The following is a 22,451-nucleotide window of genomic DNA, read 5'->3' as shown; positions in this document are numbered from 1 at the left end:
CCAGAGGTGAGTATGTTATGTTTGAAAAGTTACATCTCTTCATGGAGTTGTGACTGTTTAAAAGAAAGAATAGAAAATATCATTCTATAAACTATCATTTGGTATAAGGCTTGACTGTGTGATTGCAGAAATAAGTCAAGTGTTCTTCATTGTATCTTATAAGAAATTTGTTAGTAACTCATTCTGCACACCATAGTAAATTGGTGGGGGCGAATTAAGGCTAAAGGAAAGAGTTGCGCTATTCTATTCTCTAACTTTCTTATTGCAGTTTCTGTTCTATTGTTCTTATCTCCCAACTTTCAAATATTCCAAATGTTAGAGCTCACATATCTGGCATGGATGCTGGTAGTGGATGGATGTTCAGTACTTCATTTGTTGGACAATACAGATCCATATTTGTCAGATGAGAAACTCAAGATTAGCATGGGAAAGCTTATAAGGGTGCACCAGGATGTGGTTATCTTAGACAACCAAATTCCGTTCCAAGTGCTAAGGCTGTTGTGTGATGGCGAAGACAAGCAGAGGCTGGAGAGATGCCTCCAGAAATTCCTCCGAGTTTATGGTGTTGACAGGATTCTCAGGCTTAGAAAACAAAAACATACTGTCAAGATAATTGTCCAGGGGGAGGGAGATGGTCAACAAGACAATGATGATGATGATGACGACCCCATCCATCTTTTAGACTGTCTCCGGCGAGCGCTCTTAGACGAACGGCTTCTGGAAAAGGTCAAGGAATATAACCAGGATAAGAGAGCCTCCAACAACGTTCAGCTGGTGCAAGGACTGTACCAAATGCTGCACCTCAGGAAGTATAGGATTGGGACAATTCGGGAGCTCAAGGCAGCTGGGATTCATGTGAAAAAGCATTCTGGCGACTCCAATTCTTTCTACCCGTGCTTCTGCAATGGGATACTAGAACTTCCTAAGCTCACTACAGATGGTTCAACGGCTCATGTCTTCCTCAACCTAGTGGCCTATGAGATGTGTCCTGATTTCCAAAACGACTTCGAAATCAGCTCCTTTTTGGTGCTCTTGAGCTCTCTCATTGATCACCCGGAGGATGTGAGGGAGCTGAGATTGGCTGGCATAGTTATCAACCAACTTGCCAATGACAAGGAAGTGGCTGATCTCTTTAATAACATGGACATTATTATGGTGCCTGAGACACCATGGTTTGCTTCCATCAGAGACCAAATCCATTCGCATTTTGAGTCCAAACAAGCCAAGATCAGGATGCTCACTTGGATCGGAGAGGCCTATAACACATACTTTCGTTCGCCATGGACTATCATTGCCTTGTTAGCTGCCACACTTGGCCTTATTCTCACTTTTATCCAGACATGGTTTGCTCTCCATCCTAAAGCTTCATAACATCACTTATTAAGGGGAAATAAATCAATAACTAACGAAATGCCAAGAACCAAAAAGGGTATTAGCCAAAAACCAGTCAAATATCTTTGAGTGAATTCAAAATCTCTACGAGTTAATATATATGGATGTTTCTTCTACTAAGTATTAGAATGTTTTTTTTTTCATACTAAATGTTCTTTTATATATCTTTCAAATTTTTTTGTATTACAAATGTGAATGTCTCTATTTCTTTAAAAATTTTATATTTTTTTTAAAATTTTATAAATATTTAATTATTTTTGTTAAAATATAACTGGATATTTCTTTTGTTAAGTATTAGGATGTTTTTTTTATATTAAATTTTTCATATTAAATGAATGTTTTTTTATAATTAATATTGACAAATAGCAATTTTTCTCCAAATTCATTCTTCCAAGATGTAACCTAACCTCGGTACAAATATACTTGCATCATCATCAAGATCCATATTGTATTATATTAAGAAAAACACACACAATGCATGTGAGAATAGATTGGATTGGTGAGAATGAATGATGATCTCTGCGGAGAAGCCACGAACTTCCCTGAGAACGATCTTCTCGAGGCCATTAATGCCAAGCGTGGACATGAAATCCACCACGCGTTGCGCGTGGTCTATGACTTTCTGGCGCGTTAGGATGTTCAGGACGGGGTAGAAGGTGGTTGCACTGGGGCGGCAGCCTCCTGCGTTGGTACGTGCCATATATTCGATGACGTGGAGCGCGTCATCGACGCGCTGGAACTTGCAGAGGCGCGTGGTTGAGGAGGGAAGAGGAAAAGGTTATTAAACCACTCTTCCACCTTAGCCCATGACAACAATAAAGACGTCTCACGGTCCACAAATTCAGCCCAACAGAATACACAAATTAAATGATAATTTAGTCTTTATCTTATCTTATAGTTATCTTTATCTTTATCTATATCTTATCTTTATCTACTTTTATCTTTCATAGGCCAATACTCTATATATACTTAATTTTACCTTCATAGTTTACAATTCATTCAATCAACAATCAATAAAATTTCTTCATCTTTTTCTTTCACAATTCTTTTATTTTTATATTCTTTCACAATTTTATTATGGTATCAGAGTCATGGTATCCTCCTTGAGGAGGATATATAAGTTATCATCTTTTCGGTGAGAAATCACCATGCTTCTTTTTCAACTTCCTCCCACAATAAACAATCATAGATTTAGTTACATGCATCCAAGTGAAAATTCTACCACAATTTTGATTATCCCGGTTCTCTACCAGTAATTCCGTCTGCGCCTTCTTCTAGCATTTCATCTGCAACTTCTTCCAGGAGTTTCGTCAGTATTCTGTTTCAGCAGTTCAATCTGCATCTGTTCTAGCAGTTCCATCTGCACTCTTATTGCGCTCCACGCGCCTTTTTTTTTTTATCGCGCTCTACGCGCCATTTGAAGACCACTCTTATTGCGCCATACGCGCCCTCTAAAGATCAATCTTATTGCGTTTTACACGCTTATTTTTTTATTTTTTATTTTTTTATTTTTTATTTTTTTTTTCATTTTTTGAATATCGCTGCTCAAGTGCAGCGTCTCCTTTTATATTTTTGCCGTCGGCAGCTCAAGTTCCGCCGCACGCATTTTTGAAGATCGTTGCTCAAGTGCAGCATCTCCTTTAATATTTTTGACGTCGGCAGCTCAAGCTCCGCCGCACGCATCTTCCTCCGCGTCACCATGTCAGACGCGCTTTTCTCAACAATTTTATCGGAACTTATCCAAGCTGTGGATTATTGACATCTTCCATCCACCAGCTTGCGGGGGCGTATTAAACCACTCTTCCACCTTAGCCCATGACAACAATAAAGACGTCTCACGGTTCACAAATTCAGTCCAACAGAATACACAAATTAAATGATAATTTAGTCTTTATCTTATCTTATAGTTATCTTTATCTTTATCTATATCTTATCTTTATCTACTTTTATCTTTCATAGGCCAATACTCTATATATACTTAATTTTACCTTCATAGTTTACAATTCATTCAATCAACAATCAATAAAATTTCTTCATCTTTTTCTTTCACAATTCTTTTATTTTTCTATTCTTTCACAATTTTATTAAAGGTTTCGTCGGTGACGAAGTTGAAGGTGGAAAGACAAAAGTTTTTATAGATTTTAATTAGATTTACTTAATTAATTTTAAATTTTTTAAATTTTGAATTTAAAAAATTTAAAATTAATTATTAATATAAATTAATATAATTTTATTTAGTTTTTGGCTGATAACCTCTTTGTTCCATATACTTTTCCATAACTAAAATAACCTTACTTTTCATCCTTACATGAGGGAAAAAATGTTGTGGAAGATCTTTTGATTTTTGATTTTTTACTTTTGTGCGTATGATTATGAATAAACCATCACTAACATGAGTATGCGAACAATAATTTGTATTTGAATTTTATGGTGTTATGCATCTGCTGGAATATAATTTTCCTGCTTATTTCAGGATGATAAACTATCAAGTTTCTTGAAAGGTGCGATTTAAACTCCTAACACTTATTTAAGCGGACGAATGAATGGACCACACGACTAACCTAAATTAATTAACTTATATATAATTCATATTATCAACATTACGATGATCTAAATTATCTATGCGTAAAAATCTCTAACAATAAATGACTTAAACAATAAATGACTCTGCTAAAAGTAACTTATAAATAAGTTATTTTGTGTTTGGATTTTTAACTCTAGAAATACTTATTTAATAGAAATGTGATGAAAAGTAGAAGTATTATGAGAGAAGTCATTTTTTTAACTTCTCTATAAACTCCTAAATAGCTTCTTAGAAAGTTGCAATTTGGTTTTAAAAATTGCACCAAACATTAATACTACTACTTTTCATAAGTCAAAAGTTAAAAAAATTTATTTCTAAAGTTTTCCAAACGGGCCCTTACTCCAATATGCTCACTTTTTACAGAAATGTTATTAAATGTTAATTAACTATTCTAAATTTACATACAAAAATACCTAGCAGTATAAAAAGTAAAAACGCATATAAATACAGAACAAAACACATATATTAACTAATTTTTAGTATGCATATAATATTTTTAATATCAATGACAGTGATACTAAACCAATTTTGATCAAAATCAATCCTATAACAGCACATCGATACCAATCCACACTTGCAAATGCAATACTAAACGCACTCTTTGGAATTAAATAAACGCCAAATAGTCTCTACATAACCTTAAATGCTTCAATTGAGTTATTATTTCAAGATGAGAATATACTTTTATTTGTGACAGAATTTATGTTCACCGAGCAAACATTAGTACCATCTAACTAAACTAGGCAAATCATCAAGTAGGTGACAACGTATAGAATTGGCATTCATAATTATAAGGGGCATAATTATAAGGGGGGAATAAAAAGATTTGTGTATCTGAAAATTCACAGAAATAGAGCAGGTACTTTTCTTTCAGAGATCAGAACAGCACTACATGTCTCTCTTGACAAACTTGCTAAGTGCTCATGCCATATTTAAACACAATTCTTATTTCATTAGATAAACTTTTATTGAATTTTCTTTTAATAAGTTATACCATTATATTAGAAGTTCATATGCTGTAGGTCACTCACGTTCATTTGTTTTATTTAGAATATCTTTAAGACAGACAAAAGGAAAACTACAAGATGAAAACACAACTAGATAATTATATTTCTAAGTATTATTTTTATATCATAACAACAATAGTGGCCTTAACCTACAAGAGTCAACCATATTTCAGAGGTCAACATATTATAGTTTACTGCTAGAGACAAGGTGCAAGTTGCAAGCTTAAAAAAATGGCACATGAAAAAGACACATACATATATTTAAATACCTAAAAGGAATGAATATGAAATTCACCATGCCTTTAAAGAAACCACACTTAAAGAGTTAACATAATGATTTTGGTTAATTAAGAAACAGAAAATCAAAGACTTTGAGCTTGACTTAACTAGATTGCAAAACAAGTAAAGGGGTCATTCCTATTCTTTTCTTATTGCTTTCCCTTCATAAGCAAAACAGTGAACCCTATGTTCTTCATTTGTCTTCTCATATAATGGACACGGAGGAAGAACATGTTGTGCCCCCTTGGTTAGAACAAAACTGGGAACGACTAGAAGAAGTGAGGAAGAAGTTAACTGGTGGAGCAGTTAACAAAGGTTCAAGGCCTAAAATACAAAAAATTCCTCTGTACATGGCTGAAAGGATGGAGTTTAGAAGATATTATGAACCACAACTAATATCCTTTGGTCTATATCATCTATCAAAACAACAACTGCTTCAAGGGAAGCCATATAAGGATTTATGGACAGCAATGTATCTTCAGCATACTAATCAACGGGTGAGGGACTTACATTTCAGAATTCTTCGACACGATTGGAGGCCGTTGTATCAATATGTTGAATTATCCAGAGACAGTGATACCCGGGAAACGATTTCTGTATACGGCAATCCCAGAAGCAAAGATGACTTTGTTGCAGGTGTGCTGGTATTGGATGGATGTTCTGTACTTGAATTGCTGGAAAAATCAGACTGCTCAGTTGATTCAGAGCAAGAGCTAAAGATTAGCATTGACAAGCTTGTGAGGGTGCACCAAGATCTGCTTGTCATGGACAACCAAATTCCTTTCCAAGTTCTCAGGCTCTTGTGTCAGGATGAAGCCAGGCTCCAAAAATGCCTCGAAAACTTCCTTCGAGTGCACGGTATTGAGACAACACCCAAGCTTGGCAAAGGGAAACTATGTTTTGGAATGGAAAAGGAGAATAACGGCACACAAAGTGGACAACAAGAAGCGCAAGAGATTGAGGTAATTGTCCAGGGAGATGACCAACAAGACAAAGATGAAGACAAAGACGAGCCAATCCATCTTTTAGATTATCTGCGGAAGGCCTTATTGATGAGAGACTGCAACACAATCCATAAGGAGATCGTGATCAAGATCAAGAGGAGATCCCTGCACCTCAGGAAGTATCGAATTGGGACCATACGGGAGCTCAAGGCAGCCGGGATTCATGTCAGAAAACTTTCCAACAACGACTCAGTCTTCCCCAGCTTCAAAGATGGGATGCTGCAGCTTCCAGAACTCATAGTGGATGGCTCAACGGCTCATATCTTCCTCAACCTTGTAGCCTATGAGATGTGTCCTGATTTTCGAAACCACTTTGAGATCAGCTCATTTTTAGTCTTCATGAGCTCTCTCATTGATCAGCCGGAGGATGTGAAGGAACTCAGATTAGCTGGCATAATTATCAATGAACTTGCCAGTGACAAAGAAGTAGCAGATCTGTTTAATAAGATGGACAGCATTCTTGTACCTGAGACACCATTGTTCGCCCACGTTAGAGACCAGATCCATTCACATTTTGAGTCCAAAAGAGGCAGGATCACAATGTTGTCTTGGATGGGAGAGGCCTCTAACACCTTTTTTCGCTCGCCGTGGACCATCATCGCCTTGCTTGCTGCCACTCTTGGTCTTGTTCTTACATTCATCCAAACATGGTTTGCTATCCACCCTAAAGCTTCATAAGTCATAACATCACCCTTAAGAAAAAAATGTTATATTATCTTCTTACTTATCACTTTCTCTTTTTTAATATTCGGTGTGCTTGATCATGAGCTGGAATCTGCTTTTCTCATGTTTGTTGTTGTCATGTTAAAATTCATAGTCTCTAAAAATGCAAGCAGACATCAGCCATGTTGGCCCTTTTGTCAACTAAAATTCTGTCATGATTATATTCATTGAATTGCTTTACATATATATCATGAGTTTCTATTGTTTGGATTTGTATTAGTAGTTACTCCCATATTTGCCATAACTTGGTAAATTACTGAGTATGCTCCAGAATTCAAGATGCTACAAAGAAAATTTTCAAAGAATATTGACAATAGAATAGTAAACAATAAAGGTAACTGAAATGACATACATTCCAAACCGGCAACACAAAATGTCTAGCATACTACACAGACATCACTTCATCAAATTCAAATCAATACCTGCACAAGCCATAACAATCTCAATTCTCAAACACTTGACAATGGAAGAGAGAGGGAGAAACCTATTTTCAAGTAAAGCCAAATTCACATTAGACCAACTTCATCCTAACTTCACAACTTGTATTTGATATATCACCAACTTCCCTTTTTTTTTTTCTTTCCTTTATTAGAGCATCATTCACCGGTATTCTCTTTCAAGTCATGTTTTGATTCTTTTACCTCCAAGATTAAGTCTGAACCGTCATCTTCAGCCGCAGATTTTGGATCACTGTTTTCTACGGCTGGATGGCTTTTGAACAATTCACTATTCTCTATCTGAGAAATTTTGTCTTTAGATTCTCCCTTTAGCAGTTCAACGACATCAAGCATGGTAGGTCTCTTCTCGGGTTGATTTTGAGCGCATATCAGCGCAGTAAAAACAACCCTTTTAAGCTCTTCCTCCACATACTCACCGTTTAGTCGTGGATCAGCGAGTTCGCTAAATTTCCTTTCGCATACCAATGGCAGTGCCCAATCAACTATTGGCCGCTTAACTGCTGAACTAAGCTTTTCAATTGGTTTCTTGCCACTAGCAAGTTCTAGAAGGAGAATACCAAAACTGTAGACATCACAACTCTCATTTGCTTTGCCTAACATGGCGTATTCTGGGGCGAGGTATCCGAGGGTACCCTTAACTTTTGTAGTCACGTGCGTTGCACCATCAGGTATCAACTTAGCAAAACCAAAATCAGCAACCCGGGCCTGGAAATCCGAGTCTAGCAACACGTTGCTTGCCTTGATATCCCTATGGATGATATGCGGTGTTGCTTGGTGGTGAAGATATCTGAAAGTTATAACATTTAGGATTAAACAATAATATAAGGTATAACTATGTTTTTAATCCCTATAAATGTGTTATTTTTATTTTGGCCCACCTAAAATTTTTACTTTGCTCTTGGAACCTCCTTCTCTATTATTAACTTAGTTATCACTCTCATGATATCATCTAGAGTCAATGTTAAGTTGCCATATTATAAAGACTCAGAAATTCTGCAAATGTTTGTAGATATTAAGACCAAAGCTTTTGATATAATAATCAAAATTATGTTGTGACATGGACTAAAAAAAAAAAAGAGGGATCAAAACTAGGTTTTTACTCACACAATCCCCTCAGCGGATCCAATTGCAATATCCATCCGCCGTTTCCAATCAAGAAGGCATTCTGACGAGTGCGATCCATGAAGATGAGAGAGCAAACTCAGATTCGGCATATAATCATATACAATCAACCGTTCCTGCCCTTCAGCACAATAGCCACGTAGACTAAGAAGATTCCTGTGCCGAACTCTTGCCAATATTTCAACTTCAACAGCAAATTCCATGTCAGCTTTGTTGCTCCAAACTTTCAATCTCTTGACTGCAATCTGCAAGTGTACACAGATCAACATAGCAACAACTTTATAGGGATCAAAAGTCAAAACAGAATGTTAAGAACTTTTAAACGGAAAAATGGTAATATAGTTAAGATATTTCAATCAACATCTTTTTCAATAACTTGAATTCACATCCACTAGGTAAAATATTTTCATCAGAGATTCATGCATCATTGGCTCCTCAAAATGCTGATAACATTTTCTATTCTATAAATCACATTATAAAGTCAAATCAAATCCTAGAAGTGCTAAGAATCTGTGCAGGCACACAAACAAAAAATGCCTATCATTCAAGACTCATCTGGTATCATGATACAAAAGCAAGTCTAGTCACATTGAAGGATTGCTTCGATGGAAAAATAGGTTCAGCCAAAAGGGGTGTCTCAGTTTCTAAATCCATGCACTTCAAACGCTAATACAATTGAGAGGGGAAAAAATTATTCTTTGCATGTCCCTCAAAATCTGATCCTTTCATCCATGAAAGAATGATCTTTACTTACTGTGATGTAAGATTGATGCATGAAATTTTATAAAGCAAAGTCCATGGATAAAGCAACAAGTCAGACAATTAGATCATCATACATGAGATTGCTGCGAAATTACTATACGAGTAACAAATTCACAGCATGAGTTGGCAACCACAATTAACACTGCCAAACCAAGATTCACATTCACCACAATAAGAAGGCACATATTGCATGAACTTTTTGACAAAATAATAACAACAACGAGAACAACAACAACAACAATGAAAAGAATGTAGTCCTTACTTGCGATCCGTCCCAAAGTTGGCCCCAATACACACTGCCAAAGCCCCCTTCTCCAAGCTTGTTATCATAATTGAAATTATTTGTAGCAGACTGTAATTCCTTCAAAGAAAACACACGCCACGTCGCGTGTTCTTTCCCTCGTTTCTTGCTGCACAATAAGAGACTCCAACATCAATAATCCACCGAAAGAAATTATATACTCTAAGAATTCTCCGGATTAATGAAACAAGCACCTTTTGTGCCCAGAATCAGAATCAGAACATTTAATCATTGCATATATGGTCAATTCACTCATTATAGAGTAATATTCAAAAGTCAAACCTCCACTCTATTTTTTTTGCCTCTATGGATTCTGCCACAACCTAACAACATAATCTTCAATGGGTTCTTCCTACTCAAAACTATCTTTACTAATCCATGGAATCAGAAACCTAGAATCCAAAACCATCTCTAATATTAGTTTTCTTCAAACAAAGCCTTCAAGTCACAATAAGCAAAATTATGACCCTAAACAACCCCCAAAAACATAGCAGTAAGAGTTATTCATAACAATAGATTAACGAATTTAATTCTCATACCCATTTCCGCAGCATAACCAAAGAGCCATAACTCTCTCAGCACCAAAACCCAGAAAGCGAGCGAACAAAAAATCTGAACTTGAAATCGACCCAGCCAACCAATTCCAGTGTTGTTGCTGTTCCTCAATTATCAAAGCTCAAAGCTCAAAGCTCAAAGCTATCGTTATCTATTCGATGATTCGGTTCTGTGCCTAACTTGGTTTCAGTGTTGAAAGAAGGCGTTGCAGCAGAAAATAATGAGAGAGAAAGAGTGATTATGAAATACGCGTTCTTTTTTTCATCAGAAATTGATGAAAGTTTGTGAGAGAATCATGCGCTTGATTATGCAGAAGAATCTATGATGTTTGTTGTTGTTCTTCTTCTTCGTTGTGAAGCTGAATTTTTGAAGTACAGCTGTTTGCAAATTTCAAAATAACACATCTGGGACCCACTTTTATGTTTTTCAACGTCAATTTTTGCGTGATCTTTTTTTTTTTAAGAATAAATGTCCAAATTCGTTTCTTAAACTTTATTTTTAGTAAATTAAATTATTTTTTAAATTTTCATTGAATTAAATTAATGTCTCAAATTATCTAACATACATTATATTGATTCTTAGGCAATATTCCTCATAACACACTTTGACCTTATATTGATAATAATTATCACAAAAATATTGTTTTATTAAATCTCACAGTCAAATTTAATATTGCAAATTAACATGAATAAACGGACAAGATTGTCACTAGGGGTGGAAAAAGGTCAGGCGGTCTGCCAGGGGCCTGCAGCCTAGCCTGTTATAAAATAGGCACAGGCTCAGGCTATTATAAAGGCCTTATTATGTTAATAGGCCAGACCCAGGCTCACTAATTAGCCTTGCCTGGCCTGTCAGGCCATTGTCACCCAAAAAAAAGAATGATATGTTAAAAAATATTTGGATTCACTAAAATTTGAGAGACGAATTTAATTAGTACACAAATTTTAAAGATTTTTTTTTCAGAAATAAAATAAAAAAATTATATTTTTTCAAACACCATTTTTAAACTTTAATTTTTTAAATACGATTTTTTTTAGAGCAAACTCGCCGCACTCTGCCGAACTCTATACAAATTATAGAGTCCGTGTGAACTTCATTCAAATTTTTTTGAATATCACGTTTTTAATCTATTTTAATATGTTATTGTCATCTCCAAATAGATCTACAAACAGTATATAGGGAGTACACAAAAATACACCGACAACAAGCATGGCTTCTTCAAAAAATTTTTTAATTATAAATTAAAAAAATAAGCCATATTTAACAATGACAACCATTATCATTATCTCCAGAATTACATAGGTACACCGAAATAAGTCATATTTAACAAAGATTTTTTAATTATAAGTTGTATTTTATTTTAAAAAAATTTAAATTAATTTTTTATTACATAAATATTTTTAAAAAAATTCTTATAAATATTGAAGACTAAAAATATAGTTTACCTTGCCAAATTTATGGCCAAAGATCTTTGGAATAGTTGGGAGAACAGGTTGACAAATTTGTAAATTAGAGGCCACGTATGCCAAATATTGATGCTCATAAACTAATCAAGTAGTTAACAAAATACTATTGATATTATTGCCAACTTTCCACTACTAAAGGGACATAATTGTTGACAACAGCAAGTTTTGATATATTTATTGGTTAAACCATCCTTTCCTTTAGGTATGAAATTCACAGACAAAATTGCATAACGAATTTATATTAGTTAAATCCTCCTATAATATGCATGTAGAATATTGATAAGAAGTTTCTGATGATAAATAATGCCAATTGCATAATTTCAACTAAAATTTATGGGAGAATTCATAGATTTGATCTACTGTAGAATATAATAACGCTCTGCTGTATTTTTTTTTTTCTTTTTAATTTTCTACATGTATGAACAAATAATTTTGATGAGACAATGATTGGGGTGGCAACGTTTTTATTTTTAATTTCAATTAAGGTTGAAATATTTTCTATAGATTTTCATATATAAATATTTTTCTATGAATATTCAATTCGATTCATAGAAAGATCTGCTGCTAGTAGAATTGAGCATAGACTATAGAGCAGTTATATTATATTAAAAATGGTTAGAAATAAGTGTCAGAGAAATTTTTCATTTACATAAAAAATCTTTTATAGACAGTAGGTTCTGATAAGTGATAAGGGTAGCAACAACAATCCTATATGCAAATATCTAATCCGGTCGGATAGGATTGAGTATAAAACAGGTTGATTTACGGGTCAAATAGGGTATGAATTGATACTTAATCCTATTTAGAGGCTAGAATATTAAATTAAAAATTTTTTGTTTATATAAAAAATCTTTAATCACTAAACCAGGATTTTTAATTAAAATTTTAACATTTTTGTATATATAAAAGTCAAATTTATTTAGTGATATATAAATATTAAATCACAATTTCAATATCTCATTAGATTATTGAATATTGTATTTTTTTATTACTCGTATATATTTGATCAAATAGAATTAGAATTGACATAGTATAAATCTATGAGTAAGATAAAATTAAATTTTAATAAAAAATTCAACTCGCAGATCAAACTAAAATTGAATCTAAATTATACCTATTCCGTTCATTGTCATAATATCATCTCTATACTAAATTAAAATCTTAGTTATATGATAAAATGAATTTTAATGCCAAATTTGTATAACAACCTATTGTGTTCCAGTGAAGTGCATCGCTTCCATCTAAAGAGGTAACTAATTCAAGGGCATATTTGTGCAAAAGTTTGGTAAAAAAATGTAAAAAAAAAAAGATTAAACATAGAATTTTGCTTAATTTTTCCATATACATTATAATAATACAAATATTTTGATAAAAAATAGATCAAATCTACAAACAATTTTTTAATACAAAATTAGTTTCCCAATTATAAAAAATACATTTCTTATTATTTTTAAAAATTTTAAGATAATTTTATCTTTTTAAATTTTTTGAAGATTTTTTGCTATAATTAAGCAGTTGATTAATTGAAAGTATTTTATTTTCCCTGTAGTTAAGCTTTTTCCGACAGGAGTCGTTGTCGATGCTTTTGGTCAAACTGAAATCCACATCAGCATGATGATGGAGCAACGCGCGTGAAAGCACGTGGAGTAAATAACACTCCCCTTAACACTTAATAGTTAATAGTTATATTTATATTTCTTTTTCTAGTTCTTCGCACTTTGCCACTTATATATATATATTCCAATCCAATTCTTCTCATCTTCCAACCTTTTCTCTTCCGCACTTAATCTAAACCCCCTTTCTTTTTATTCAATTTTAATCGGGCTTCGTCGTTTTGTTCTTCGAACCCTAACCCTAGAACCATTATTCGATATCTTTTTTATTCCAATCGAAATTGAAATTGGGGGTTAATTGATTTTCGGGGGAGCTGAATTACCGAGCGGGGAAACCACGATCGGAATTTTGAACGATGTCTGCTGCCGTGTGCGGAAGCAAGAGATCTTTCTTCGAAGAACTTCCCCCTTCGCCGCCACTCTCCAAGAAGCTCCGTTATTCATCACCGATTCGATTCGCTCCTCCTTCTCTCATTGATCACCTTCGAACCTTTTTCCCTCACATGGATGATCAGGTATTTATCTTTTCAATTTCATGAGTTTTCTTCCCTTTTAATGTATCCTTCTATTTTCTAATTGAGTTTTAATTTCAGGATATTTTGCTATTTCCAGTTTTTAATTTTTTTTTTAATTTATTTTGCTTCTTGGTTAAAACGTTTCCCTTCAGCTAGTGATGGTGATGCGATAATTTGAACTGCCTATCGGTTTATTTGACTTGTTTTATTAATTTTTCAAGAGAAGTGATTGCTAGATTAAGAAGAAAACTATCCTTTTTGGATTTTGAATGAGCATGAGCTGTATACTTGTGATGATCATGGGTTGATGATCTTCAAATTTTGAATATGTGATTCTGCTTTTACTTATAGGTTCTAGAGAGAGCACTTCAGGAATGTGGCAATGATCTAGATGCTGCCATCAAGAGGCTGAACGAGCTTTGCTTGGGGACTACTCATGGAAATACTGGAACTGCTGAAGAACCACAACTTGAAGTTAATGCGGATACAGGTATCATTTTCATCTGAAATTGAATGTATAGTTTATTGAATATTGAATTATTAGGGAAAGGGATTCTGCTTTTACATATCCTTGAATTTAGTTAGTTGTCAAAAAGTTTAGTGGTTAATCTTTGCAGATAAGTTGGAAGATGATGGGCTTTCTTCTGCTTCTGCTTCTGATAACTTGCCTGCAGTGGACAACCTTCCTAAAGATGGTGCAGAATGGGTTGAATTTTTCGTACGAGAAATGATGGTTGCTACTAGTGTTGATGATGCTAGAGCTCGAGCTGCTAGAATGCTGGAAGCTCTGGAGAAATCAATAAGTGCCCGTGTAAGCGCTGAAGCAACAAACGTTCAGAAGGTATTCATGATAGAACCATTCAAGCATCGTGTTTACCAAGCATTATGTTATATCTTGCATGACAGTATCTCACTTATTGAATGCCCTTAGCAAGGGACAAATAGTTTTGTACTGTATGTTATCCACTTGCTGCTATTGAAGTAGCACTTGTCAGTACTGGTCCATTTCAGGAAGAATATATAGTGGACACAGGCTGAGGACATTGGTCCTGACTTTTTTACAAATGACTTTTGTGTTGTTGTCTGTAATGTGTATATACCCATCTTAATTCAGTTACTAATGTTTGGTCATAACACTATGGGAGAGGATGAAACATGCTATGCTTAGACATGTGTTTTATGATTTTCTTTGAATAAACATACATTGCATGCTGAAGATTATGCTTATCAGTTAAAAATAACAGTAACTTTTTATATCTTATTTGGGAGGTTTAACCTGTATAATTTATCATTAGCTGTTTTCTTTTCAGGAGAATTTGTTGCTAAAGGAGCAAATTCAGGTGCTGATTAAGGAAAGAAATTCTTTCAAAAATGCGTTTAGAATCCAGCATGAGCGTTTTTCTGATTACGATGAAAAGAACCAAGAGTTGCAGCATTTGAAGCAGTTAGTATCTCAATATCAAGAACAGATCAGAACTCTTGAGGTCAGTATCAACTTTATCTCTATTTTACACTAATCTCATTATTTCATTTAAATTTCTCTTTGATAACATGCCTTTGTATATTCTAATATAACCTTGAGTTACATGGTTTTGTTGGTAGGTGAACAACTATGCTTTGGCAATGCATTTGAAGCAAGCTCAACAGAGCAACCCCTTTCCAGGGCATTTTCCTCCTGATGTCTTCTAATTGCACAATGCAAATATTAGGAATATGTCATAATAAAGCCACCAAAGTAGCTGAATTTTTTTTTGTTGGGTCTATGGTTCTGTCATTATTAGTTTCTGAGGGGGAAGGTAGGAATTGCATTCCATATGCTGTCAACCCGGCTTATAATTATAATTTGATGTTGTAAGATGTTTTCAGTTAATTCAATTATCGCGGTTTCATTACTCCATTTTGTTGTCTTTTATTTTAAGTTTGGCTTTTAATTGTTAGCACTGAGCAAGAAGCATATTTTGCTCTTAGAGCAGCTTTCTCTCCAATATTGTTCATAAATAAAACATGTTGTTTGACTGTTGAGCATTGCACTTATTCGTGCAACGTTTTCACTCGCATTTACTTAAATTCTTAGAAAATTTAAACTAAAAATCTCCATCTTGTTATTGTGGGCCAGCTCTTCGTTCAATTTAAATTTTTAAAAATTATCAAAAGAAACTAACCATAGTTATGTGCTCAATTTGTTCTTAGCTTGTAGCAGCGAATAATTGAGGCATACCATTTTAAAATTTTGCCCATTCATTGCTCTCCTGTATCTCTCTTCCTATGCAAACTTCTCTAAATCTTATTATCTATCGAATGCAAGCACCGAAAAACCTTTGCATAATATTTCACAGGCCAATGGTGATACTACAAAAAAGTTGTTCTTTACAAAATATAGAGAATTAAGTAAGATGCTTAAGGATAGATGTTTGGTTAAATTTAGTTAAAACATTAAGTTGGTAGCATTTTTCTTAAAATTGTTTCCCTCCAAATTTAAACCCAAACTCAAATATAGATAAATCCACATGCTCGAATAATGTTTTATTCATCATCAAGAACATATAGCAAACTAGAAAAAGCAAAAGATCGTCCATAATATTGTGTTGATTCTGCTTTCTAGAATTAATTCTACATTGCACTTGAGACAACTTCTTGGCTTCTCTGAAATTACTTGGTTGAAACTAGCTCCTTGACGCCAGCAGAAACGAAGCACTGAGATTATGGCTATCTTAGTTTGTTGTTGAAAGAAAGGATAACATATGCAGACACTGTTTTCTAATGCTTTCACCAACTTGTAAAGCTACTTACACAGATATCATACAAGACAATTTCTTGTAGTTTTTATAGAATGAATAACTAGTTTGAGGATCTTTAAAATTACTCTTAGCAAGCTTGTCAAGAGAGACATGTAGCGTTGTTCTCAACTCTGAAAGAAAAGTATATGCTCTATTATGTGAATTTTCATTAGGTGAAATATAAGTAACTGGAATTCTCGATAACTCTTTTTTCTCTCTCTCTTAACAGTGGAACTTTTTAAGTGTGTTTGATTTTGTATTTGCAAATCTGGATTAGTATTAATGTGATTGTAATTATAGGATTGATTTCGATCAAAATTCGTCTAGTAATAACTATAATATTATATGCACATCAAAAATATAAAATAAACTAGCAATCTTTAGATTGTCCATGATAAGCAAATCCTTGTGCAGCCTTAAAAAATTGTCCATGCTAATGTTTAGATTTCGATGCGGAGAAAGTTGTTTGTATTTTAGGCCTGGAAGCTTGCTTAACTTGTCTGGGTAATTGCTTTTCGGCTTCTTCTAGTCCCTTCAGTTCTCGTTTTAACCAAGAGGGTACCACATACTCTTATGAAAGGAGAAGAAAAGAACATGAATCATTCTTTGAGTGTGTCTTTTGGGTTGATTAGAGTTAATTCTGTTTTCTAGAATTAATTCTTCACTAGTTTGAGCTCTTGTGCGGCTTCTTGTGTGTTCTTCTTTTCTTTGCTAAGCTTGGGTGCCATCTTAATACCATGAACTTGAAGGAAGTTGAGGAGGCATTTCTCCAACCTGGCTTCATCTTTGCAGAAGAGCCTCAGCACTTGAAAAGGAATTTGGTTGTCCATGACAAGAAGATCCTGCTGCATCCGTACAAGCTTGTCAACACTAGTCCTTAGTTCTTGCTGTGGATCAACTGAGTTTCCTGATTTCTCCAACAAATGGAGTATAGAACATCCATCCACTATTAATAACCATGTGATGAACTCGTTCGTGTCTTCCACATGGGTGCAGTATTGCCATGTCTCTTCTTCATGCAGTTGACTTATTTCTTTGAGCAGTTTTGATTCACGCATTATTCTGTTAGATAGATGTTTTCTTTTTTAAAGCAGCATGTCACTTGCTTTGGATCCCTTGTCATAATTGAATAGTAATACTATTTTTTTCTAAGAACTCATTCATATAGAAAGACTTTCTTTCTCAACTACTACCTTTGTTTAATTTTAACACCATCTTCTATTCTACATTTCTGTGAATATTATAGCTTTTAACATCAAGTATGCTGGTTTCTCTATTAAGAAACTTCAGACCAACTTCAAACTCCAATCCATCTTGCTGGATACTAGTTGTTCGGGCAAATAAATCCATGATTTTTTAATACGAAGACAAATAAATCTCTAACTAAATTAAATTTCAAGTAAGTCCTTGATCAAAAGCTGAAAGGAGAGAACCAGATTCCAACTACTGCATAACAGTTTATGATTCAAGTACAGATCACACACACCTCACATACTCATATGAGTAGTGTTTTATTCATTATCAAGCAAAACATGGAAAAATAAAAAAAGATACTAAAGGAGAGAAAGGAACAAGTGATAAGTAAGAAAACAATATAACAGCTTTTTCTTTAAAAAGGATGTTATGATTTATCAAGATTTAGGGTGTATAGCAAACCATGTCTGGATGAATGTGAGAACAAGGCCAAGTGTGGCAGCCAACAAAGCAATGATGGTCCATGGCGAGCGAAAAAACGTGTTAGAGGCCTCTCCCATCCAAGACAGCATCCTGATCCTGCCTCGTTTGGACTCAAAATGTGAATGGATTTGGTCTCTGACGTCAGCGAACAATGGTGTCTCAGGCACAAGAATGCTGTCCATCTTATTAAACAGGTCGGCCACTTCCTTGTCATTGGCAAGTTCGTTGATAATTACGCCAGCCATTCTCAGCTCCTTGACATCCTCCGGTTGGTCGATGAGAGAGCTCATGAAGACTAAAAATGAGCTGATCTCGAAGTTGTTGCGAAAATCAGGACACATCTCATAGGCCACTAGGTTGAGGAATATATGAGGTGTTGAGCCATCCACTATGAGTTCTGGAAGCTGCAGCATTCCATCTTTGAAGCTGGGGTACATCGAGTTGTTGTGGGAATCTTTTGTCACACGAATCCCAGCTGCCTTGAGTTCCCGGATGGTCCCAATCCTGTACTTCCTGAGGTGCAGGGATCCCCTCTTCATCTTCTTGTGGTTGATAGCTTTGTAAAATGTGTGTTGGTCTCTCATTAAGAGGGCCTTCCTCAGATAATCAAGAAGATGGATGGGGTCCTCATCGTCATCTCCATCCACTGTTACCTTCACTTCTTCATTCTCTGTTTTCTTTCCGGGAAGCTTGGGTGCTGTCTGAATACCATGGACTTGGAGGAAGTTGCAGAGGCATTTTTGGAGCTTTTCTTGGTCCTGACACAAGAGCCTGAGTAATTGGAAAGGAAGCTGGTTGTCCAAGATAAGCAGATCCTGGTGCACCCGTACAAGCTTGTCCATGCTAATCTTTAGCTCTTGCTCTGGATCAACTGACAAGTCAGATTTTTCCAGCAATTCTAGCACACAACATCCATCCACTATCACATTATCTTTGTACAGGTGGCCATGGTCATCGTATAATTTGTCCCACATCGGTTTCAGTGACCATCCGCCCTCCCCAGTGAGTTCCCTAAATAAATCGTCAAACTTTAGGTTAGTATGCTTAAGATACATTGCTGCCCATGCTTCCTTATACAGCCATCCTTGCGATTGTTGAAACGGATCAAATGAAATGATCTGTGTCCTGTAATATCTTTGAAACTCAAGCTTTTCAGCCATGTACGCTGGAATTCGTTGTATTTTAGGCCTTGAAACTTTGTTACCTTCTCCAGTTAATTGCTTCTCCGATTCTTCTAATCTCTCACGCAGATCAATTGCCCCCCTGGTTTCCTCCGTGGACTCCATTGTTGGATGCACACTATCGAGTAGGTGGGTTGAGGTGAGAAAACAAATGACTCTGAGTGTGTTTGGTTGTTTTACAATCTAGTTAAGTCAAGCTCAAAGTCTTTGATTTTCTGTTTCTTAATTAACCAAAATCATTATGGTGTAAGTTCCCACCCACACTTTAAAACAAAAGGAAACAGAATAATAAAAAGTAGTGGCTTATAGCCATGGGTAATAAAAAGAAGAGAAAAGACAAATAGGTCATTAACCTTTTGACTTGACTTCTTGACCTTTTTAAAACTCAGACATATTAATACTTTTTCAAAACTTGGACATATTAATCACTCATATTCATTTGGACAGACCCAACAGAAAATGGGACTCGTGAGAGAGTTTATAAAATGAAACAAATTAGACCCAAAGATTGCTATGTCCAGATTTTGAAGAAGTCATAAATTTAAATGTATTTTTAAATTCTTAAGAATTTAAATGTCCACCTACCAAAAAATTAGGGATCAATTTGTTATTTTCTCCCAAAAAAAAAGTAGAGAGAGAGAGAGAAAGTGGGGAGTCCTTCTTTTGAAAAAGAAAAGAAACACAGAACGAGTGAGGGAGAAGATTAAGGGAGGCTTCTTTGAAGGCATGGTGGATTTCATATTCATTCCTCTGAGGATTTAAATATATGTATGTGTCTTTTTCATGTCATTTTTTAAGCTTGCAACTTGCAACTTGCACCTTGTCGCTAACACTATATAGCAAGTTCGATCCATCCAAGCTTCAATCAAATTTAATATGTTTTCCTCCGAATGCTATGGTTGACTCATGTAGGTTAGGGGTTAGGCCACTATTGTTGTTATCAATAATAATTAAAGAAATCATAAACGTAATACTTAGAAATATAATTACCTAGTTGTGTTTTTATCTTGTATTTTCCTTCTGTCTGTCTTAAAGATATTTAAAAAATAAAAAATAAACAAATCTGACATATAGTATCTGAACTTCCAATATATTAGCAAACCTTACTAAAAGAAAATCCTGTAAAAGGTTATCTAATGAAATCAGAATTGTGTTTAACTTGTACTAATGTAAGTCGTGTGCATATCATTTATCATGGTAATATGATATAGTGGAAGCTAATGTTTGCTTGGTGAAGTTTCCGATTTTGCAATGTGCTTCAAGTGAGTACTCATTCCTGTGCCAAGATAATTTATAATTTATGGATTCTGCTTCACTCAATTTCAACTAGATCCTTCTGATTTTTTCATAATAAAAATTGGAAATTATGAATTTCAGCATCATAATAATTAACGGAAGAATAAGATTCCAAAGACTGCATAGCAATTTGGGATTTAAATACACACTGCAATTCACATACTCATATGACTATATGAGTGATGTTTTATACATCATTAAGCACACACAATATTAAAACTTAACAAGCAAAAGATCTGATATGATGAATAAAGTTACAGGAGTATATAAAGGACAAAATGACAAGCAAGAAGACAATAGTATGAGAGTGATTTTCCTCAAATTGGAGGAGAAGAACAAAAACAAATCAAGGTAACTAGCAGATAGTTTATCATCCACCAGATGCATAACACCATAAGACTCAAATACAAATTATTGTTCACATACTTATGTGAGTGATGGTTTATTCATAATCAAACACACAAAAATAAAACTTTAAAAAAAGAATGATTCAGCCATATGAAAGGAGAGGACGCTACAGTGGAGTCCTAAGAAAAGAACACGAATCATTCTTTGAGTGTGTCTTTTGGGTTGATAAGAGATGATTCTGTTTTCTAGAATTAATTCTACATTGCACTTTAGACAACTTCTTAGCTTCTCTGAAATTACTTGGTTGAAAACTAGCTACTTGACGCTAGGCGTGGCACTGCACAAGAAGGAGTGAAACACTATAAAGGGTGTGGACTTTGTTATTGTGTGGTTCCAAAGAGTATAAGAAAAATTTAAGGTTATATAATAGCAGAGAGTTTTCTTTCCTGAAGGAAGGACCCATCAAACACAACTAGAACAGGGTCCTAGGCTCGTCTCCGCGACTTACACCTGATATGTACCAGCTTCCTGTATAAAAAATTAAAATAGAATCTCAGCATGTTAACACTATCTCCAATGCAAATAATCAATGCAGAAAAATAGACTAATCACATGAAAAGTAAGGGGAAATGTTTAAATATTTAATCGAAACTATGAAATACTTGAAGCCATGACATGATTTGATTTTTATTTGTCAACAATTATCAATAAATACAAGAAGATCATGCTAAAATCAAATGAGATATCTTGACAAGGTAAAAAATAGAAGTAATATCACTTAAGTATTGATGATTTTATAATAGGCAGTAACTATGATTGCTCATGCAAGGAATTTAACAATCATAGTTACTGATCTAAGTCACAATGTATGCAAACCAGTAATCACAAAGCAAAACATTATAGAAGTACAAATGCATCCCACACAAACAACAAAATCATAACTAAAACAAACAATATGCCAAGATACACCATAAAAGATCAGATAAATCATGATGGTACCTGCTTAATCAGTTGCCATCACACAAAACTTAACTTCTGTTCCCTTATTCATTACTTTTTGCCATACTTTGCCGCAAAAGGTTTGAAGCGCATTATCCCCAGAGCGTGCAGTAAAAGTAATGTAATACATAATGCCGGAAACAGCTTGGCAATTAGCCTTGACAAGATGATCAAACTCAAAATTCGCATTCTACATGGTAACAACAACAAAAATAATAATAACAATAATCATTAGTGAATGAGATTATAGACATAAACTAATATCGATAAAGCAAAAACCATCATAGACAATACATTTTGGTTATTGTAGACTTGCAAGGCTTGCTTAGCAAAATCGCTCACGAGTATTATAGCCGGTACTTACTTGACTCACCGAAACGTATGAACAAAGA

At 34.6% G+C, this 22,451-nt stretch overlaps 5 protein-coding genes and 1 long non-coding RNA gene across 6 annotated transcripts in view; 3 read left to right on the top strand and 3 right to left on the bottom strand.

The window, feature by feature from the left end:
• Nucleotides 1-1,371, top strand: part of LOC107614678 (UPF0481 protein At3g47200-like) — a 1,714-nt gene extending 343 nt beyond the window's left edge. Inside the window, exon 2 of the mRNA XM_016316821.1 lies at nucleotides 269-1,371. Coding sequence (XP_016172307.1) covers nucleotides 269-1,371 — 1,103 coding nt within the window. The remainder of the gene's footprint in view (nucleotides 1-268) is intronic.
• Nucleotides 5,475-6,944, top strand: LOC107614679 (UPF0481 protein At3g47200-like). The gene has a single exon (XM_016316822.1). The coding sequence runs from the start codon at nucleotides 5,475-5,477 to the stop codon at nucleotides 6,942-6,944; it is 1,470 nt and encodes a 489-aa protein (XP_016172308.1).
• Nucleotides 7,312-10,577, bottom strand: LOC107618470 (PTI1-like tyrosine-protein kinase At3g15890). The gene is made up of 4 exons (XM_016320560.2): nucleotides 10,172-10,577; nucleotides 9,594-9,741; nucleotides 8,552-8,814; nucleotides 7,312-8,234 (listed from the first exon to the last, which is right to left on the bottom strand). The coding sequence occupies exons 1-4, from the start codon at nucleotides 10,198-10,200 to the stop codon at nucleotides 7,586-7,588; spliced, it is 1,089 nt and encodes a 362-aa protein (XP_016176046.1). The 5' UTR covers nucleotides 10,201-10,577; the 3' UTR covers nucleotides 7,312-7,585.
• Nucleotides 13,356-15,800, top strand: LOC107617498. The gene is made up of 5 exons (XM_016319265.2): nucleotides 13,356-13,781; nucleotides 14,133-14,271; nucleotides 14,399-14,622; nucleotides 15,092-15,265; nucleotides 15,384-15,800. Exons 1-5 carry the CDS (start codon nucleotides 13,623-13,625, stop codon nucleotides 15,468-15,470), a joined length of 783 nt encoding a protein of 260 aa, XP_016174751.1. The 5' UTR covers nucleotides 13,356-13,622; the 3' UTR covers nucleotides 15,471-15,800.
• On the bottom strand, nucleotides 18,190-19,521 carry LOC107614680 (UPF0481 protein At3g47200). Its single transcript, XM_016316823.1, has one exon. The coding sequence runs from the start codon at nucleotides 19,519-19,521 to the stop codon at nucleotides 18,190-18,192; it is 1,332 nt and encodes a 443-aa protein (XP_016172309.1).
• Nucleotides 21,477-22,451, bottom strand: LOC110267274. Its single transcript, XR_002354701.1, has 3 exons — nucleotides 22,354-22,451; nucleotides 22,060-22,249; nucleotides 21,477-21,588 (listed from the first exon to the last, which is right to left on the bottom strand). It is a non-coding gene; the product is annotated as an uncharacterized LOC110267274 (long non-coding RNA).

The sequence above is a fragment of the Arachis ipaensis genome, chromosome B09, assembly GCF_000816755.2.
Source record: "Arachis ipaensis cultivar K30076 chromosome B09, Araip1.1, whole genome shotgun sequence".
NCBI lineage: Eukaryota > Viridiplantae > Streptophyta > Magnoliopsida > Fabales > Fabaceae > Arachis > Arachis ipaensis.
The sequence above is the reverse complement of the archived record's forward strand: the minus strand, read 5'-3'. Positions and strand labels throughout refer to the sequence as shown.

Excerpts from the sequence above, each read along its gene's own strand:
- LOC107617498 (XM_016319265.2), top strand. The coding sequence starts at position 13,623 with ATGTCTGCTGCCGTGTGCGGAAGCAAGAGATCTTTCTTCGAAGAACTT. Across the intron at positions 13,782-14,132 it reads TCCCTCACATGGATGATCAG|GTTCTAGAGAGAGCACTTCA; the intron begins GTATTTATCTTT and ends TTTTACTTATAG. Across the intron at positions 14,623-15,091 it reads AAGCAACAAACGTTCAGAAG|GAGAATTTGTTGCTAAAGGA; the intron begins GTATTCATGATA and ends TTTTCTTTTCAG.
- LOC107614680 (XM_016316823.1), bottom strand. The coding sequence starts at position 19,521 with ATGGAGTCCACGGAGGAAACCAGGGGGGCAATTGATCTGCGTGAGAGA.
- LOC107618470 (XM_016320560.2), bottom strand. The coding sequence starts at position 10,200 with ATGGCTCTTTGGTTATGCTGCGGAAATGG. Across the intron at positions 9,742-10,171 it reads TGGTTATGCTGCGGAAATGG|CAAGAAACGAGGGAAAGAAC; the intron begins GTATGAGAATTA and ends CTTATTGTGCAG. Across the intron at positions 8,235-8,551 it reads GGATCCGCTGAGGGGATTGT|ATATCTTCACCACCAAGCAA; the intron begins GTGAGTAAAAAC and ends TATAACTTTCAG.
- LOC107614679 (XM_016316822.1), top strand. The coding sequence starts at position 5,475 with ATGGACACGGAGGAAGAACATGTTGTGCCCCCTTGGTTAGAACAAAAC.